This window comes from Cetorhinus maximus, chromosome 14, assembly GCF_964194155.1.
Source record: "Cetorhinus maximus chromosome 14, sCetMax3.hap1.1, whole genome shotgun sequence".
Lineage (NCBI taxonomy): Eukaryota > Metazoa > Chordata > Chondrichthyes > Lamniformes > Cetorhinidae > Cetorhinus > Cetorhinus maximus.
Window position 1 is genome coordinate 32,337,750 of NC_135892.1, and position 16,155 is coordinate 32,353,904.

Here is a 16,155-nt window from a genome sequence, read left to right on the forward strand (position 1 = left end):
TTGGCATTTGTGTGCCCAAAAATGCTGGCACTCCATCTAGGCCTTAAGAACCGAAATCGCTGATAATAAAGAGCACACATCAGATGTACTGGAGTTTCACTTTGATTCCATTTGAGGCCTTCACATTTTCATTCCAATAGTCTGACATATTGTACACGGAAACCAGGCACACCAATGTGATTGTAAGTTGCACATTAACCATGGCCAGAATATTGCCGTGGGCATGTGGGGGTGGGCCCGACACACTGACGCGCAAGATGACGCGCAATGATGTTGAGCATGTGTCCCAGCATCATCGCGCGTCATTTAGATCTTTCGTTCGGCGGGTGCGCGCTGGAGGCGGCTGCGCATCTGCTGAACTGTCAAAGGCCTATTAAGGCCATTAGGGAAGTAATTTAGATAATTAACAGCGCTGCCCATCCAACCTTAAGGTTGGTGGGCAAGCGAAGAGCCCAGGCGGCCTTCGCGTTTTTCAGGAAACTTCATCCATGGGAGGGAAGAGGTTTCCTGAAGGTTTAATAAAATCAATAAATAAATTTTGCTAAATTGACAAACATGTCCCAGTTCATGTGACACTGACACATGAGGGGACATGCGTAAATAATTTTTCTCTTTCTTTATTAAAAAATTTCAATATGTACTTAACCTCCCTGAGGCACGGAGCTGCCTCAGGGAGATTTCTACGCTCTTTTGCACACATGCTTGAAAGGGCATAGGCCTCCACTCTCCCTCCTTCCCCCACCCGCACAGGTAGCGCTGTGCTACCTGCTGTGCGTCACGCTGGGTGGGCCTTAATTGTCTTGGTACATCCTAGGCATCCACAGCAGAGGTAGAGGCGGCCTGGTGACTGCTATGCCCTGTTGTGTGTGATGACCTTGACGGGTATCCCCTGGAGGTCCGAGGCCTGGAGGGCCCAGGTCTGCTTTGGGTCTCCTGCTGTGGGGCAGGTGCACCCTCCTTGGCCTGTGGAGCTGCAGATTAAAGGGTCACAGGCAGAGGGGATTGGAATCAGCTGGACACTCTCGAAGTCACCTGGATGGATGGCCCCAGGGTGTTCAACTGACACTCCTCCTCTTTATGGGTGCCCGAGGGCCCTTTGCCTCACTTCTTGAGAAGAGACACCTGGAGTGAGGCCGAGGTAACCCGTCCCCCTCTTGTCAGCCACTGATGGATCCCAGCTATGGCTAGAGCGATGGAGTGCAGGTCCTGGCGCATATCAGATGCAATGTCCTGGTCAAAGGTCTCCATGGCAATCATTGACCTCAGTGTGCTGGTATGTCGGCTTTATGACATCAGACTGAACGCAGACAGACTTCTCCATCGTCCGTTGAAATCTGGTGACAGCATCTAACAACTCTGCCTGATGTTTCCGTATCTGTCTTTGCAGCTTCAACATCTGTGTTAGGGCCGAGTTCACAGGCTCTGATTTGGACTCTGCAGGAGCCTGGCCTCCAGCAGTCCTCCAAGTGCTGGTGACCTTGGTTGTCCCTGCCTCCGCTTGCTGTGGACCCGAACCTGTGCTGTGCTCACCAGATTGTGACCCTAAGCCTGCTCTACAACTAGGTTCCACTGAGGTGTATGTCTCTGTGCTGGTGGAAGGTGCAGGTGAACGCTGTGACTGGTCTTCATGCAGTGTGTCCTCAGGATCCTCATCTGAGGTGGCATGGGGTCTGGGGCTGATGGGCTGGCTGCCGGTCAGCCTCTTCCTTTTCCTGCTCATGCCTGTCAAAGAGACAAGAGATAATTAGCAATTGGCGCATAGTGAACAACATTACAAAGCATTCAAAGTTTAGTCGGGTGACCAATGAGCTGTTGATGGGTCCTCACCGGCTTGGGAGACGCCCATCCCACCTTTGGCGCAGGCATGGCCCCGGTCCTCACCGGCCATCTCTGCTGTATGCTCTTCATACTGGGTGAGGGCCCTGAGCTCTGACATCCCCCCTCCAGTTTGGGATCTCTCCCTTTTGTTGTGGACAGTCTTCTCCTGCATAAATACAAATATACAGACTGTTAACAGGACGGATGCCAAAGCAGATGATGAGGATGCCTGCCTTCTTTGAGTGCTGAGTGGACCTGTGTAAGGGCTGAAGATGTGAGCTGCACAGGATATGAGAACAGATGAAGATGTCAAAGTGTGTGTGAGAGAGTCAGTGATGATGTCTCTTGTGATGGTAGTGTGTGAGATCTTTGTGGACTGTAACCCTGCAAATGCCTGATGGGCTTGTGAGAGTTGAGAGTGAGGAGAAGGTTGACTTAACCTGGCTGCTTGGATGAGATCATTCATCCTCTTCCTGCACAGGTTGGGGGTTCTCTTCTGAGGAGCGTTGGTGCTGACTGCCCTGGCAACCTCCTCCCAAGCTGGCGTGGTGGAGCTCCTTCTGTCATCACGGGGGTAAATGATATCCACGCATGCCTCCAGAGAATCCAGAAGAGCCCCCAGCACATTGTTACTGAACTTGGGGGCAGTAGGCTTCTTTCCTTTCAGGGCCATCACTCGCCATGACCCGTCCTGGACTGTAGAGAGTGAATGACATGTACGGGTGCAGTTTAAATATGGTGCCCGGTAAGATGATCCAATGAGGTCACGGCAGGGCAGACGAACCCAACCTACCCCTCCACGAGATTCAACATGATTCACACATTCATGCATATATAATAAGCTGAAAAGCAGGTGATCTGGTACGGAAACCCGCCACTTCTGCTGGCGGGAAACACGCCGCTTTTCCCGCTCGCCATTGCACTTAGTCTCTGGAATAGAAATTTTCACCTCCAGGGTCTTTTGCTAGCCAAGAGAAGGTGAGTAAATGGAATCACAATACAGACTGATCCATTGAATGGTAGAACAGGCTTAAAAAGCTGATATTTCACCTCTCTTCTATTTTTACTTAGTTCTGTTGAAGGGTCATTTGGACTCGAAACGTTAACTGTGTTCCTCTCTGCAGATGCTGCCAGACCTGCTGAGTTTTTCCAGGTATTTTTGTTTTTGTTTTAAAAAGCTGAATGGCCTACTTCTATTCCTAAGTACTGCCACTTTCTTCTCCCCTCTCCCTAAAGTTATGTAGTACTTTTTCTACAAACCCAGCCAAAAAAGTAATGAATGTACCAAGTATATGTAAAAGTCAGTACAGGTTTCAAATACATCCCCTCTTAAGTGACAGTGCAATACTCCACCACCACACTGACAGACCATTTTCACAGCAAGTTATTCTAAATTAATCTACATATTCCAAAATAGGTAAGCGTTTGAGTTCTTCATGATAAGAATTAATTGCCCCATAAAACGCAAAATACTAAAGACTGAAATGTTTCTTTCTTGCAAACACTGCATTTAAAATATTTTTATTGCGCAATTACCTTGCCATCTGGGTATTGGACTTCCTCTCTGACATCGTCATGAGTAAATTTACTCTTAAAGTAAGTAGATGCTCGTCTTGATAAAACAGAGCTTGGCCTTGAAACCTGAAATATCAAAAACAATTCCTTACAGCTAGCTAAAGAAAAAGCAGTGGTTGGAGTTCTGCATAAAGGACAAACAATTATAGAGGATCCCACAAAGAAAGCTACAGATGGGTTACAGCAATAAATGAAGATCCTGTTTGTGAAATCAAATTGGGTGGAAAGTCATTACCAGAGGACATTACTGAATGGCTATTCCTTGTCATTCCTCCCACTATGCACCATAAATCATCTGCAGTATTCTGGAGGACTTTGTTTTTAACTATGTAAATAATGAAACCATATTTTATAAGTTTATTTTAAGTATCTGCATGTGCAAAAAGTACAGACCACAATCTCCCTTCAATGTACTGTTTTAACTTTTTGAAGCAAAATGTGCTTTAGAAGCCTGAGTGAAGTATTTTCCAGCTTCAAAATTTGCTGAATTAAAAGAAACTGCAAAAGAAAATCTGGAGGAAGTTTTATTCTGGCCAAACTTGATGCATATATATTCACACTCAGAAACAACACCTCCTGCACACCTCCTGCACACATTGTTTTACCTGACTAACATTTAGTATAATACTACAGACTGATTCAGAATTAAGGGGAGAATTTTCTCCCCATTGGGTGGGCCGGTTGGGAGCGTGCGCGGAGCCGATCTCCGCCCGTGATCGGCTGCACGCTGCCATTTTACGTGGGCGGGCCAATTATAGCTCGCCCAGCGTGACGCGCACCTGGTAGCGCTCAGTGCTACCTGTGCAGGTGGGGAGAGGAAGGAGAGGAAAGTGGCGAAAGAGCGCAGAAATCTCCCTGAGGCATAGAGCTGCCAAAGGGAGATTAATTTCATAATGAGAGTTTTCAATAAATACAGTAAAAAATCATTTACACATGTCCCCTCATGGAACTGTGTCACATGTGCTGGGACATGTTTTTGAAATGTTCGAAAAATATTTATTAACTTAATAAATATTTCATGAAACCTCATCCTGCCTGTGGATGAGGTTTCATGAAAAATGCGAAGATTGCTTGGGCTCTTCGCCCGCCCACCAACCTTAAGGTGGGCAGTCCTGTCAATTTCTTTAATTGGTTTATTAATGGCCTTAACAAGCCTTTGATAGTTTGGCGGGCGCGCAGCTGACTCCGGTGCATGACCGCTGAACGGAAGATTGGAATGACATACGGTGACGTCGGGATGCACACCCGACGTCACCCCGTGTCATTTTACGCATCAGCGTGCGGGGCCAGTCCCCGCATGCCAAACAGAAAATTCTTCCCTAAGTGTTTAGTTTATCAAGGAAACTATCATTAGTGATAATGAAAAATACAAACATTCTGTTCAAGGTCAAAACCTATTTGTCTGCCGTCCAGTGGAGTCTTCCTCCCACTTGGGGTTGCACTGCGACTCCTGCGGCCCGAAGGAGGTCTCTCCTGCGATCTGGAGGCTGTGCTCCTGTTTAAAGTTTTTGTTTCTTGTATCTGTGTTAACAATGTATAAAGTAAGTAACAAAGACAACTCCCTCTAAAAACACATATTTGTTCAATGTAGGCATTAAAAAAGCACATTACTTTTTGTTTAATCATTAGTTGTCCATTTAATTGGTAATATTCTGTTTCCTTTTAAAACTACATCAAGGTGTTGTTGAAATAATTGATGGACTGAACAACTAAAGCTACAATAATTTATGAACTTCAAACAAACAATACCACAAATTAGTCTAAAATGCTCTTTGTTATCAGCATAATTTAAAAACACAAGTACACAGGTGCCTATCACAGGATTAATCAATAACCTCATAGTAATAGTGTCTCTAGGTGACAACGATCATCGTATGATAGAATGTCAACATAAGAACATAAGAGCTAGGAGCAGGAGTAGGCAATTCAGCCCCTTGAGCCTGCCCCGCCATTTCGGCCTCAACTCCAATTTCCCGCCCTCTCTCCATAACCTTCCAACCCGTTACGAATGAAAAATCTGTCTATCGCATCCCAGCATCCACTGCACTCTGAGGTAATAAATTCCACAGATTCACGACCCTTTGAGGAAAGTAATTCCCCCTCATCTCTGATTTAAATCTACCACCCCTTAACCTAAAACTATGGCCTCTCGTTCTAGAATGCCCCACAAGGGGAAACATCTGCTCCACGTCTACTTTGTCTATTCCCTTTAGCATCTTATATACCTCAATTAGATCGCCTTTCATCCTTCTAAACTCTAGCGAGTATAGGCCTAAACTGCTTAATCTCTCCTCATAAGACAAGCCCCACATCTCTGGATTCAATCTAGTGAACCTCCTCTGAACTGCCTCCAATGAAACTACATCCTTCCTCAAGGAAGGGGACAAAAACTGTGCACAGTACTCCAGGTGCGGTCTCACCAATGCCTTGTACAGTTGCAACAACACTTCCCTATTTTTATACTCTATTCCTTTATCAATAAATGTCAAAATTCCATTTGCCTTCCTTATTATCTGCTGTACCTACATACTAGCTTTCAGCGATTCATGCACGAGGACATCCAGATCCCTCTGCACTGAAGCATTCTGAAGTTTCTCTCCATTGAAATAAGAAGTTGCCTTTTTATTCTCCCGACCAAAATGGATAACCTCACACTTATCCACATTAAACTCCATCTGCCAAATTTTGGCCCATCAACCTAACCTGTCCATATCCATTTGTAAATTTCTTATTTCTTCATTGCAACTTACTTTCCCACCTATTTTGGTGTCATCTGCAAATTTAGTTATAGTACCTTCTATCCCTGAATCCAAGTCATTAATATAGATTGTAAGTAGTTGGGGCCCAAGGACCGAGCCCTGTGGCATCCCACTAGTTACAGCTTGCCATCCAGAAAAAGACCTATTTATCCCAACTCTCTGCTTTCTGTTGTTAGCTAATCCTCTATCTAAGCCAATATATTACCCCTAACTCTGTGTGATCTTATCTTGTGTATTAATCTTTTGTGTGGCACCTTATCAAAGGTCTTCTGGAAGTCCAGATATACTGCATCTACAGGATCCCCATTATCCACTTTGCTTGTCACATCTTCAAAGAAATCTAGAAAATTAGTCAACACGATTTACTCTTCATAAAACCATGCTGACTCTGATGGATTGCATTTTGACTTTCCAAATGCCCCATTACTACTTCCTTAAAAATGGATTCCAACAGTTTCCCAATGACAGATGTTAAACTAACTGGTCTATAGTTTCCTACTTTCTGCCTTCCCCACTTTTTGAATTAGCATTTTTCCAATCCACTGGAACCTTTCCAGAATACAGGGAATTTTGGAGTATTATAGCCAATGCATCCACTATCTCCACTGCCACTTTCTTTAAGACCCTGGGATGTAGGCCATCAGGCCCTGGGGGCTTGCCACCCTTTAATCCCAATAATTTGCTCAGTACTTTTTCTCTAGTGATGGTGATTGTTCTAAGTTCCTCCTCTATACCCTCTGCACTACCTGTTACTATTGGGGCGGTACTAGTGTCCTCCACGGTGAAAACTGAGGCAAAATATTGATTAAGTGTCTCTGCCATTTCTGCGTTCCCCACTATTAACTCCCCAGTCTCATACTCCAAGGGACCAACATTCACTTTAGTTACTCTCTTTCCTTTTATATACTTGTAGAAGCTTTTGCTATCAATTTTTACATTTTGCGCTAGTTTTCTTTCATAATTTACCTTTGCTCCTTTTATTATTTTTTTAGTAACCCTTTGTTGATCTCTAAAAGTTTCCCAATCTTCCAGCCTGCCACTGACCTTTGCAATTTGGTATGCCTTAGTTCTTGCCTTTATGTTATCTTTAGCTTCCCTGCTTAACCATGGATGCTTTTTACCCCTCTTACCATCTTTCTTCCTTTTTGGAATATATTTTGCTTGGGAGGAATTGAATATCTCCTTAAATATCTGCCACTGTTCATCAACTGTCCTACCTTGTAGTCTTCCTGTCCAGTCCACTAGGGCCAAATCTGCCCTCATGCCTATGTATTTACCTTTGTTTAACTCCAGAACACTAGTGTGGGACTCAAGTTTCTCACTCTCAAACTGAACTTGAAATTCTAGCATGCTATAACCACTCTTCCCTCAAGGATCCTTTCCTATGAGATCATTAATTAATCCCATCTCATTACACAAAACCAAATCCAGAATAGCCTGCTCCCTGGTTGGTTCCACAACATATTGCTCCAAGAAACAACCTCTAATACACTCTATGAACTCTCCCTCGAGGCTACCCTTGCCAATTTGATCAGTCCAGTCTATATGCATATTAAAATCACCCATGATTATTGCCGTGCCTTTCTTACATGCTCCCAGTATTTCCTGGTTTATACTGTGCCCTACTGCTGAACTACTGTTTGGGGACCTATAGATTACTCCCACCAGGGGCTTCTTTCCCTTGCTATTTCTCGTTTCTACCCAGACTGACTCTACGTCTTGCTCTCCAGTGCCTATATCATTCCTCAGTATAGCACTGATCTCTTCCTTTACTAACAAAGCTACACCACCTCCTTTTCCTTCCTGCCTATCCTTCCGAAACACTGAGTACCCTTGGATATTCAACTCCCAAACCTGTTCTCCCTGTAACCACGTCTCAGTAATCGCCACCAAATCATATCTATTTATCTCTATTTGCGCTGTTAACTCATTACTTCTATTCCGAATGCTACGTGCATTCAGATACAAAGCCTTTAAGTTTGCCCTATTGTCAATTTTCCCTACTCTCATATGATTCTTTGGTGCATTATGGCATTCACACACTCTGTCCCTTCCTTTCACTTTTTGGTAACAATCAGCCTCGTCACTAACCTGCACTCTTACCCTCTCCTTAAACTTTGATTTTTTTTATATTTCCGTGCAACTGAACCCTCCCCCCAACTATGTGGTTTAAAGCCCTATCTACAACCCTAGTTATGCGTTTCGCCAGGACACTGATCTCAGCATGATTCAATTGGAGCCCGTCCGAACGGAATAGCTCCCTCTTTCCCCAATACTGAAGCAAATGTCCCATGAATTCAAATCCATTTCTCCCACACCAATTTTTGAGCCACGTTCAGTTTGAAGTCAAGTTCAGTTTGAAGGTGAGAAGTGTGAGTCTAAGACATCTGTTTTAAACCTAAATAAAGATAATTATAAAGATATAAAGGCAGAGTTGACTGAAGTGAACTCGGAAACTAGATTAAAAGGTAGGACTGTAGAGATGCAGTAACAGACTTTTAAGGAGATATTTAATAACTCTCAGCAAAGATTTATCCCAGTGAGAAAGAAAGGCTTTTTGAGAAGGATGTATCATCCGTAGCTAAATAAGGAAGTTAAGGATAGTATCAAATTGAAAGAAACACTGCAAAGTTAATAGTAAGTCAGAAGATTGGACCAAATTTAAGAACCAGCAAAGAAAGACTGAAAAGAAAGAGGGAGAAATTAAGAGTATGAATGGACACAGGCTAGAAATATAGGCTGGGATTTTCCGGTCCTGCCCATGGTAGGAATTGGCACAGGTGGGACCAGGAAATCAGGAGAGCAGCCAGAAGTCTGTTGACTTTGGGTGGGAGTTTCTGGTCCCGCCGCTGGCAGGACCAGAAAATCCCGCCCATAAAAACAGATAGCAAGTGTTTCTACAAATATTTAAAAAGGAAAAGAGCAACTAAAGCTAGTGTTGGTCCTCAAGACAGTGAGTCTGGGGAATTAATAATAGAAAACTTTTATAATTAATTATATAATTATAATAACAAAGGAAATGGAGGAAGCTTTGAACAGGTATTTTGTGTGTCTTCACTGTAGAAGACTTAGGGCAAGATTTTCCGCACCCGCCCTGCCGCCACGATCTTCCAGTCCTGCTGGAAGTCAATGGACTTCTAGCTGGGGTGCTGCCAGCGATGGGGCCGGAAAATCCCGGCCTTGGACCACATCTCAAAGATGCTTGAAATTCAAGAGGTGAAAGGGAGAGAGGAACTTAAAACAATCAGCGTCACCAGAGAAAAGGCACCAGGAAAACAATTAGACCTAAAGTCTGCCAAGTTCTCAGAAGCTGATGGCCTGCATCCTATGGTTTTAAGAGAAGTGGCTGTAGAGAGTAGATGCACTGACTATAATCTTCTAAAATACCTCAGGTTCTGGAAGGGTCTAAGTGGATTGGAAAATAGCAAATGTAACACCTTTATTCAAGAAAGGACGGAGTCAGAAAGCAAGAAACTACAAGCAGTTAGCCTAACATCTGCCATAGGTAAATTGCTAGAATCTATTATTAAGGAGATTATAGCAGTGCACTTGGGAAATCATAATGCAATCAGCCAGAGTCAACGTGGTTTTGTGAAAGGGAAATCGTGTGTAGCTAATTTATTGGAGTTCTTTGAGGAAGTAACATGAAATGTGGATAAGGGGGAATCTGTAGGTGCGTCATACTTGGATTTCCAAAAGGCATTTGATAAGGTGCCACATCAAAGGTGTTACACAAAATAAGAGCTCATGTTGTAGGGGGTAACATATTAGCATGGATTAAGGATTGGTTATCTAACAGGAAGCAGAGAGTAGGGACAAATGGATAATTTTCAGGTTGGCAAACTGTAACTAGTAGAGTGCCACGGATCAGTGCTGGGGCCTTAACTATTTACAATATATATGTAAATGCCTTGGATGAGGATACTGAATTTATGGAAGTTAAATTTGCTAATGACACCAAGACAGGTAGGATAGTATGTTATCAAGAAGAGTTAAAGATCCTACAAAGGGATATAGATAAGTTAAGTGACTGGGAAAAAAATTGGCAGATGGAGTAAAATGAGGGAAAATGTGAACTTGTCTACTTTATCAGGAAAAATAGAAAAGCAGTATACTATTTAAATGGAGAGAGATTGCAGAGCTCTGTGGTACAGAGGATCTGGGTGCCCTGGTACATGAACCACAAAAAGTTAACATGCAGGTACAGCAAGTAATGAGGAATGCTGGTGTTTATTGCAAAGGGAATGGAGTATAAAAGTAAAGAAGCTTTACTGAAGCTGTATAGGGCCTTGGTGACATCACATCTGGAGTGCTGTGTACAGTTTTGGTCTCCTTATTTGAAAATGGATATAATTGTGTTAGAACCAGTTCAGAGAAGGTTCACTTGACTCATTCCTGGGATGAGGGGTTTATCTTATGAAGAAAGGTTAAACAGGATTATACCCATTGAAGTTTAGAAGAATGAGAGGTGATCTTATTGAAACCATATAAGATCCTGAGGGTGGATGCCTGGAGGATTTGTCCTCTTGTTGGGGGGACTAGAACCAGGGGACATAGCTTAAGAATAAGAGGTCTCTCTTTCGAGATGGAGACGAGGAGAATGTTTTGTCTCAGAGGGTCATTAGTATGTGGAAATCTCTTCCCAGAAATCAGTGGAGCCCGGGTCATTGAATTTATTCAAGGCTGAGTTAGGTAGATTTTTGATAGACAACGGAGTCAAGAGTTATGGGGGCAGACAGGAACGTTGAATTGAGCCCACAACCAGTTCAGCCATGATCTTATCAAATGGTGGAGAAGGTTGAAGGGGCTGAATGGCCTACTCCTGATCCTAAGCCTTAGGTTCCTATATGTCAACCTGGCACAGAATTACTTTAGTGCTGAATTAGCAAGTTGTGTCTTCTATTCAGTTCGTACTACAGTGATTAGAATGAAAGCACTTTTCATTGTAGCACTCTAGTAGCGGGAACAATTTGCAGTGTAGTATGCATCACCTGTCACCTGGCACAGTCATTTCTACCACAAATTCCAGTTTCAGGTCATTATCATGTTCTATGTAAGCTTCCATGTTCAACCCATCTGAAGAAGTTCACAGCCATTTAAAAGGAAATGTACTTCTACCACAAAAATAGTTTAAATCTTATGGTTTAGCTTATGGATTTTAAAACTATAGGATACCATATCTTTGATAATACTCCTTGAAAGCACACCTTTTTGTTCATGGGCTAATAAACTCACTTTAGACTAGCGAATCTTTAAAACAATTCAGCTTCAATCTTTGGAAGAGAGACCTCATTCTTTGACAGTGTCTACTGCAAATATCTACAGGAAATCTTGTGTTCCAGCTAGGCAGAAAGCTAAAATCCTGACCTCTGACCCCTTGCAGCTCATTGGGCTGCTAACCCAAACTGCTGCCATCCTTCTCAAGATCCCAGACCTTTTCACTAAGGTTCCCAGGTCTCAGGGCTGCACCCAGTGCTGTAAAGTCAGAGGCCTATTGGTGCAAAGTGGACAGTGAACTTTGAACATGCATCCAAAGACATGAGGCTTATTTCAAATTAGGCCTCAAGCACCTTGCATAAAGCTCACAAGCTGTGAATGCCAAAAGGGCATCCCGATACAGTTCCCGATTGAGCTCTTTGCAAAATTGGCCACCTTAGAATCTGAGGAGGCACCCTTCTCTACTGGCTCCAAAAGGTAAATAAATAAAAAATGATTTAACTTTTGATTTATCATTAAGCACATTCAAGAAATCGATAGACTTCTGGATACTAAAGATATTGAGGGATATGGGGATAGTGGGGAAAAATGGCATAGAGGTGGATGATCAGCCATGATCTATTTGAATGAAGGAGCAGACTCGATGGGCCAGATGGCCTACTACTGCTCCTATTTCCCATGTTCCTATGTTTTCATTGGCAACCCTTTAAGAACCGCTGGTTAAACCACAATAGACCAAAGCAACTTTTTCCAGTTCTGATGAAGGGTCATTGACCTGAAACATTAGATTTGTTTCATTTTTCAGGTGCTTTTGAAACAAAAATATTTTAATGGTTTGAAGGGAAAAGAAATTCAACAATCTGATATATACATAAAAGGAGGGGATGAGTTAAAAATGGAACTTTTAATTGTTTCTGTGTGGTTAAGGGCATGCTGAGTTTAAAATAATTATTTGTTTTCTGTGTTTTTTTTTCCTAAGGTAGCATTATGGCTGATTTGAGATCTTGGGCAGATTTTTCTGCCTGTCGGGCGGGCGGGCCTGACCCAATCTCTGGCGGGCGGGGAGCCGAAACCCACCGGAGAAGCGGGCCCCGCCTCCATTTTAAGTGGGCGGGCCAATTAAGGCCCACCCAGCGTGACGTCCGCCGGGGTGATTCTCCAAATGCAAGAGTGCGCTCTTTCGCGCATGCGCACAAGAGTGCACATCTCCCTGAGGGCTGAGAGCTGCCTCAGAGAGATTGCTGACAGCTGTATAAACTTTAAAAATAGAAAAATAATAAAATCCTTAACATGTATCCCTCATGTGACAATGTCACATGAGATGGAACATGTTAATAAATTTCACTGAAACTTTAAGAAACTTTTTCAAACCCTACATGAAACCTCATCCTGCCGGTGGATGAGATTTCATGTTTTTTCAGAAGCCCGCCGGGGCTCCTGGCCTGCCCACCAACCTTAATGTTGGACGGGCAGGGCCTTTAATTGTTTTAATTATCCTGTCAATGGCCTCAGTTGGCCATTGACAGGTCAGTGGGTGGACAGCTGATCTCGCTGTGCCCCCGCCTTCCTGCAAATTTAAATGGGGTGGGATGATGTCAGGGGTTCCCCTCAACATCATCCCGCGTCATTTTGCCATCGGCGAGCAGGCCCCGCCCGCTGCTTGCCGACGGCAAAATCCAGCCCCTTGAGTTTAAAAGGATACAGACCTGGAGCAGGCAACTGAAACTTAAGGTAATATAAAAAAATTGGGGCATCAGCTGAAATAAAAATGAAGAAAATAACTATAAATACAAACACAATGCAACGCTCTGTGCTTGGATTCAGTTAAAAATAGGAAATTGAAGCATTCAGGGAGACCTTGCAGATGGGGGGAGTGGTGTGAAGCAAGGGCGGGATCAGGGGTGAGGGTTGGAAAAAAACCTGAAAACATTGTATAGAATTTATGAATTAATGCTCTTAATCCAGAGCTTTGTACAGGTTTTGGGTGTGCAGGTAATGCACCTAGTTGTCTTAATAGGTGGAGTGGGCACTCTAGTCTCCATGAACAAGTTTTCTGCTCGGAGTGCTAATTCATAAAAAATATTAGCCCAGTGTCTAAAAAATATAATTAAATGTTTAATCCAAGAAATTATAAAATTCTAACCCTTGATAACTTAATTTCAAATGGAAACAAAATTAAACAAACAGGTATGCATTATGCCAAGGTTCTTAGTTCAAATCTTCTGGTAAAGGCTGGTAACCTATCACATAATTTGATAAACTGACATTACTACCACTGAATATGTTGATGCCTAGAACTCTGATAGTAACATCATTCAATTGACTAATTATAGGAGATACCTGATCCTTGAATGATTCCTCAAGGCCAATTAGCTTGCAAAAATGGGCAGAAAAAACAATTTTCCTATTCTCCCCTACTTTTAGAATTAAAACACAATGGAGGTTACCATAGCCAATGGGAGAAAACAGGTACCAATGGATGCTAATAAGAAACGCCTGCTTAGAAGTCTGCATTTTAAGCAAATCTCAGGTTAATTGATTATTAAGGTTTGAATGTGCTTGTCGGCATTGAAACCAACAACTGGAGTTTTAGTACTCAAAAACAGAATAGGTACAATTTTCCTAGAGCATCACATCTACAGTTTTGTTACTGCTGCAGCTTTGGATAGAATTTTTTGCAACCCTGCCCCCCGGGTATGGACTGACAGGCAGATGGGGGTGTAAAATTGGTTGGCATGGCAGGTGCCAGCATGCCTGTTGTCTATCCATCTCCACTGGAATTTTACCAGTGGTGGGGGAAGTGTTGTGGACATACTGACACCCCTGGTCAAATGAGGCTCTTAAGTGGCTGATTAATAACCATTTAAGGGCCTCCTCCCACCAGCATTCATGTTTTACCAATGGCCAAAGCCTTGGTGGCCTGGCTGCAGGTTGGAGGCGGGGGGCCTCCTATTTGGGCACCCTGTGCCCAGCGGAGACCCCACATCCCCTTGCTCTCCCTACCCTGGCTTCCCAATCACCACACTCCCCCTCCCTCACTGAGGCCTGCCAAAATGGATTTACCCATTATCCAGCCTCCTCCACATATATTTGTCGGGGACTGACTGAAGCCCTAGAAGTAACCACTGGTGGCACTGTTGGGGATATTGGAGAGCTGTTGGCCATCTGATTGGTCAGCAGCAGTGGAGACTATGACCTCAAGTAGTTAATTGCTTGACAACCACAAAATCCAGTCACGGCTTTCTAGACTGTTGGAGGAGAGTTTGCTCCCGACTTTTCAGCCAGTGGATGGGGCCACTGCCTCATTCTGGTCTTCCTTACAGATGTACAATTATTCCTGATCCCTAATTACCCAAAGCTATCCTCACTTAAAGCTCCTTATGGTCTCATCACACACATCCTCCTACAGTGTCCAGATGTACTTCACCCTAACACTTCCAGCATTATCATTTCAGTCTTCCAGGGGCAAAATCCACATCGACACCCAATCCCTCTACCCCCACCTCCTCTCTGATGGAGAAAGATGAGGAGAGCGAGGAAGATGGCACTGTGTCATTGGTTACCACTGTTGCATGCACCAGTTCAGAGACCGGCACCATATTCAAAACCATACAATTCTGGAATAATGTGGAGCGTAGGAGAACAGCCCAGGAGCAGCACCAAGCATAACTAAATATAAGGTGCTAACCTGGGGAATGTACAACACAGGACTACATGCATGCCATAGGCAAAGCACATCAAACAGATCAGACCAAAGTGATTGGCAAAAGACCCAGATGGGACATGAGTAAAAAACTTACACAGTGAGTGGTTAGGTCCCGTGGATGTCGTGGCAGATTCATTCATGGCTTTCAAACAGGAATTGGATATTATCTGAAAAGAAAAAAAATTGCAGGGCTACAGGGAAAAAGTGGGGGGAGCGGGACTAGCTGAGTTGCTCTTGGAGAGAGCTGGACAAGACAGGCCAAATGACCTCCTCCTGTGCTGTAACCAGTCTATAATTCTATGGGTGGAATCATCCCAGATTTGCACTAAGTAGGGTAGCAGGCAGAAAAAAGAACACCCGCCTGCCGCAATGGTGGCTTTTCATGCCACATCGTCCCAATCTCGCCTCATCATTCATGCATTCCCGGGAAACGTGCCGTTTCACTGGCGGGCCGCCTCCAATTCACCTGCCATGTCATCACCTCGCCGCTTCCTCACACCAGGTGCCATAGTTAAAGTGCAGCTGCAAGCACACCTCTCATTGCTTCCAGCGCAGGACAGCTGCACAGAAGACATGGCCCCAAAAGGCAAGAAGACTGCAGTCCCCAATTCAGTGTCCCTGGAACTCCTTTTGGATGCCATGGAGGCTCACCATGATGTCCTCTACCCCCGCTCTGGGGGAAGACCAGCAAGCAAGGTCACCAATCTAGCCTGGGAGGTGGTGGCAGTGATGGTCAGTGCCAACGCCCTGCAAAAGAGGACAGCCACCCATTGCCGAAAGAGGATGAATGATATCTTCCATTCCACCTGGGCAAGTCACTCCTCTCATCACTCTCAACTCACAAACCCATCACACAATCACAGGGATCTCACTCGCTGCCAGAGCAAGGGGCATCAGCATTCATTCTCTCATACACAACTTCATTGTGCTCATCACGTTCATGGCACCACTTACCACTTAGATGTGTCAGGCATAATTATCATCCAGCCTGGCAGGCGTCCTGCTTACACTCTGCCTATCTGTATTCATGCAGGACAAGATGGCGTACAAGAAAAGGGAGGTGCCACAAACTGGTGGAGG

The 16,155-nt window shown here is 44.0% G+C and overlaps 1 protein-coding gene across 1 annotated transcript in view; it reads right to left on the bottom strand.

Moving 5' to 3' along the window:
* LOC144689571 (uncharacterized) overlaps positions 1–16,155 on the bottom strand; it is a 318,797-nt gene that overhangs the window by 51,721 nt on the left and 250,921 nt on the right. Inside the window, exons 15-16 of the mRNA XM_078556753.1 lie at positions 4,768–4,914; positions 3,355–3,459 (exon numbers count right to left, since the gene is read on the bottom strand). Of these exons, the coding sequence (XP_078412879.1) occupies positions 3,355–3,459; positions 4,768–4,914 (252 nt within the window). The remainder of the gene's footprint in view (positions 1–3,354; positions 3,460–4,767; positions 4,915–16,155) is intronic.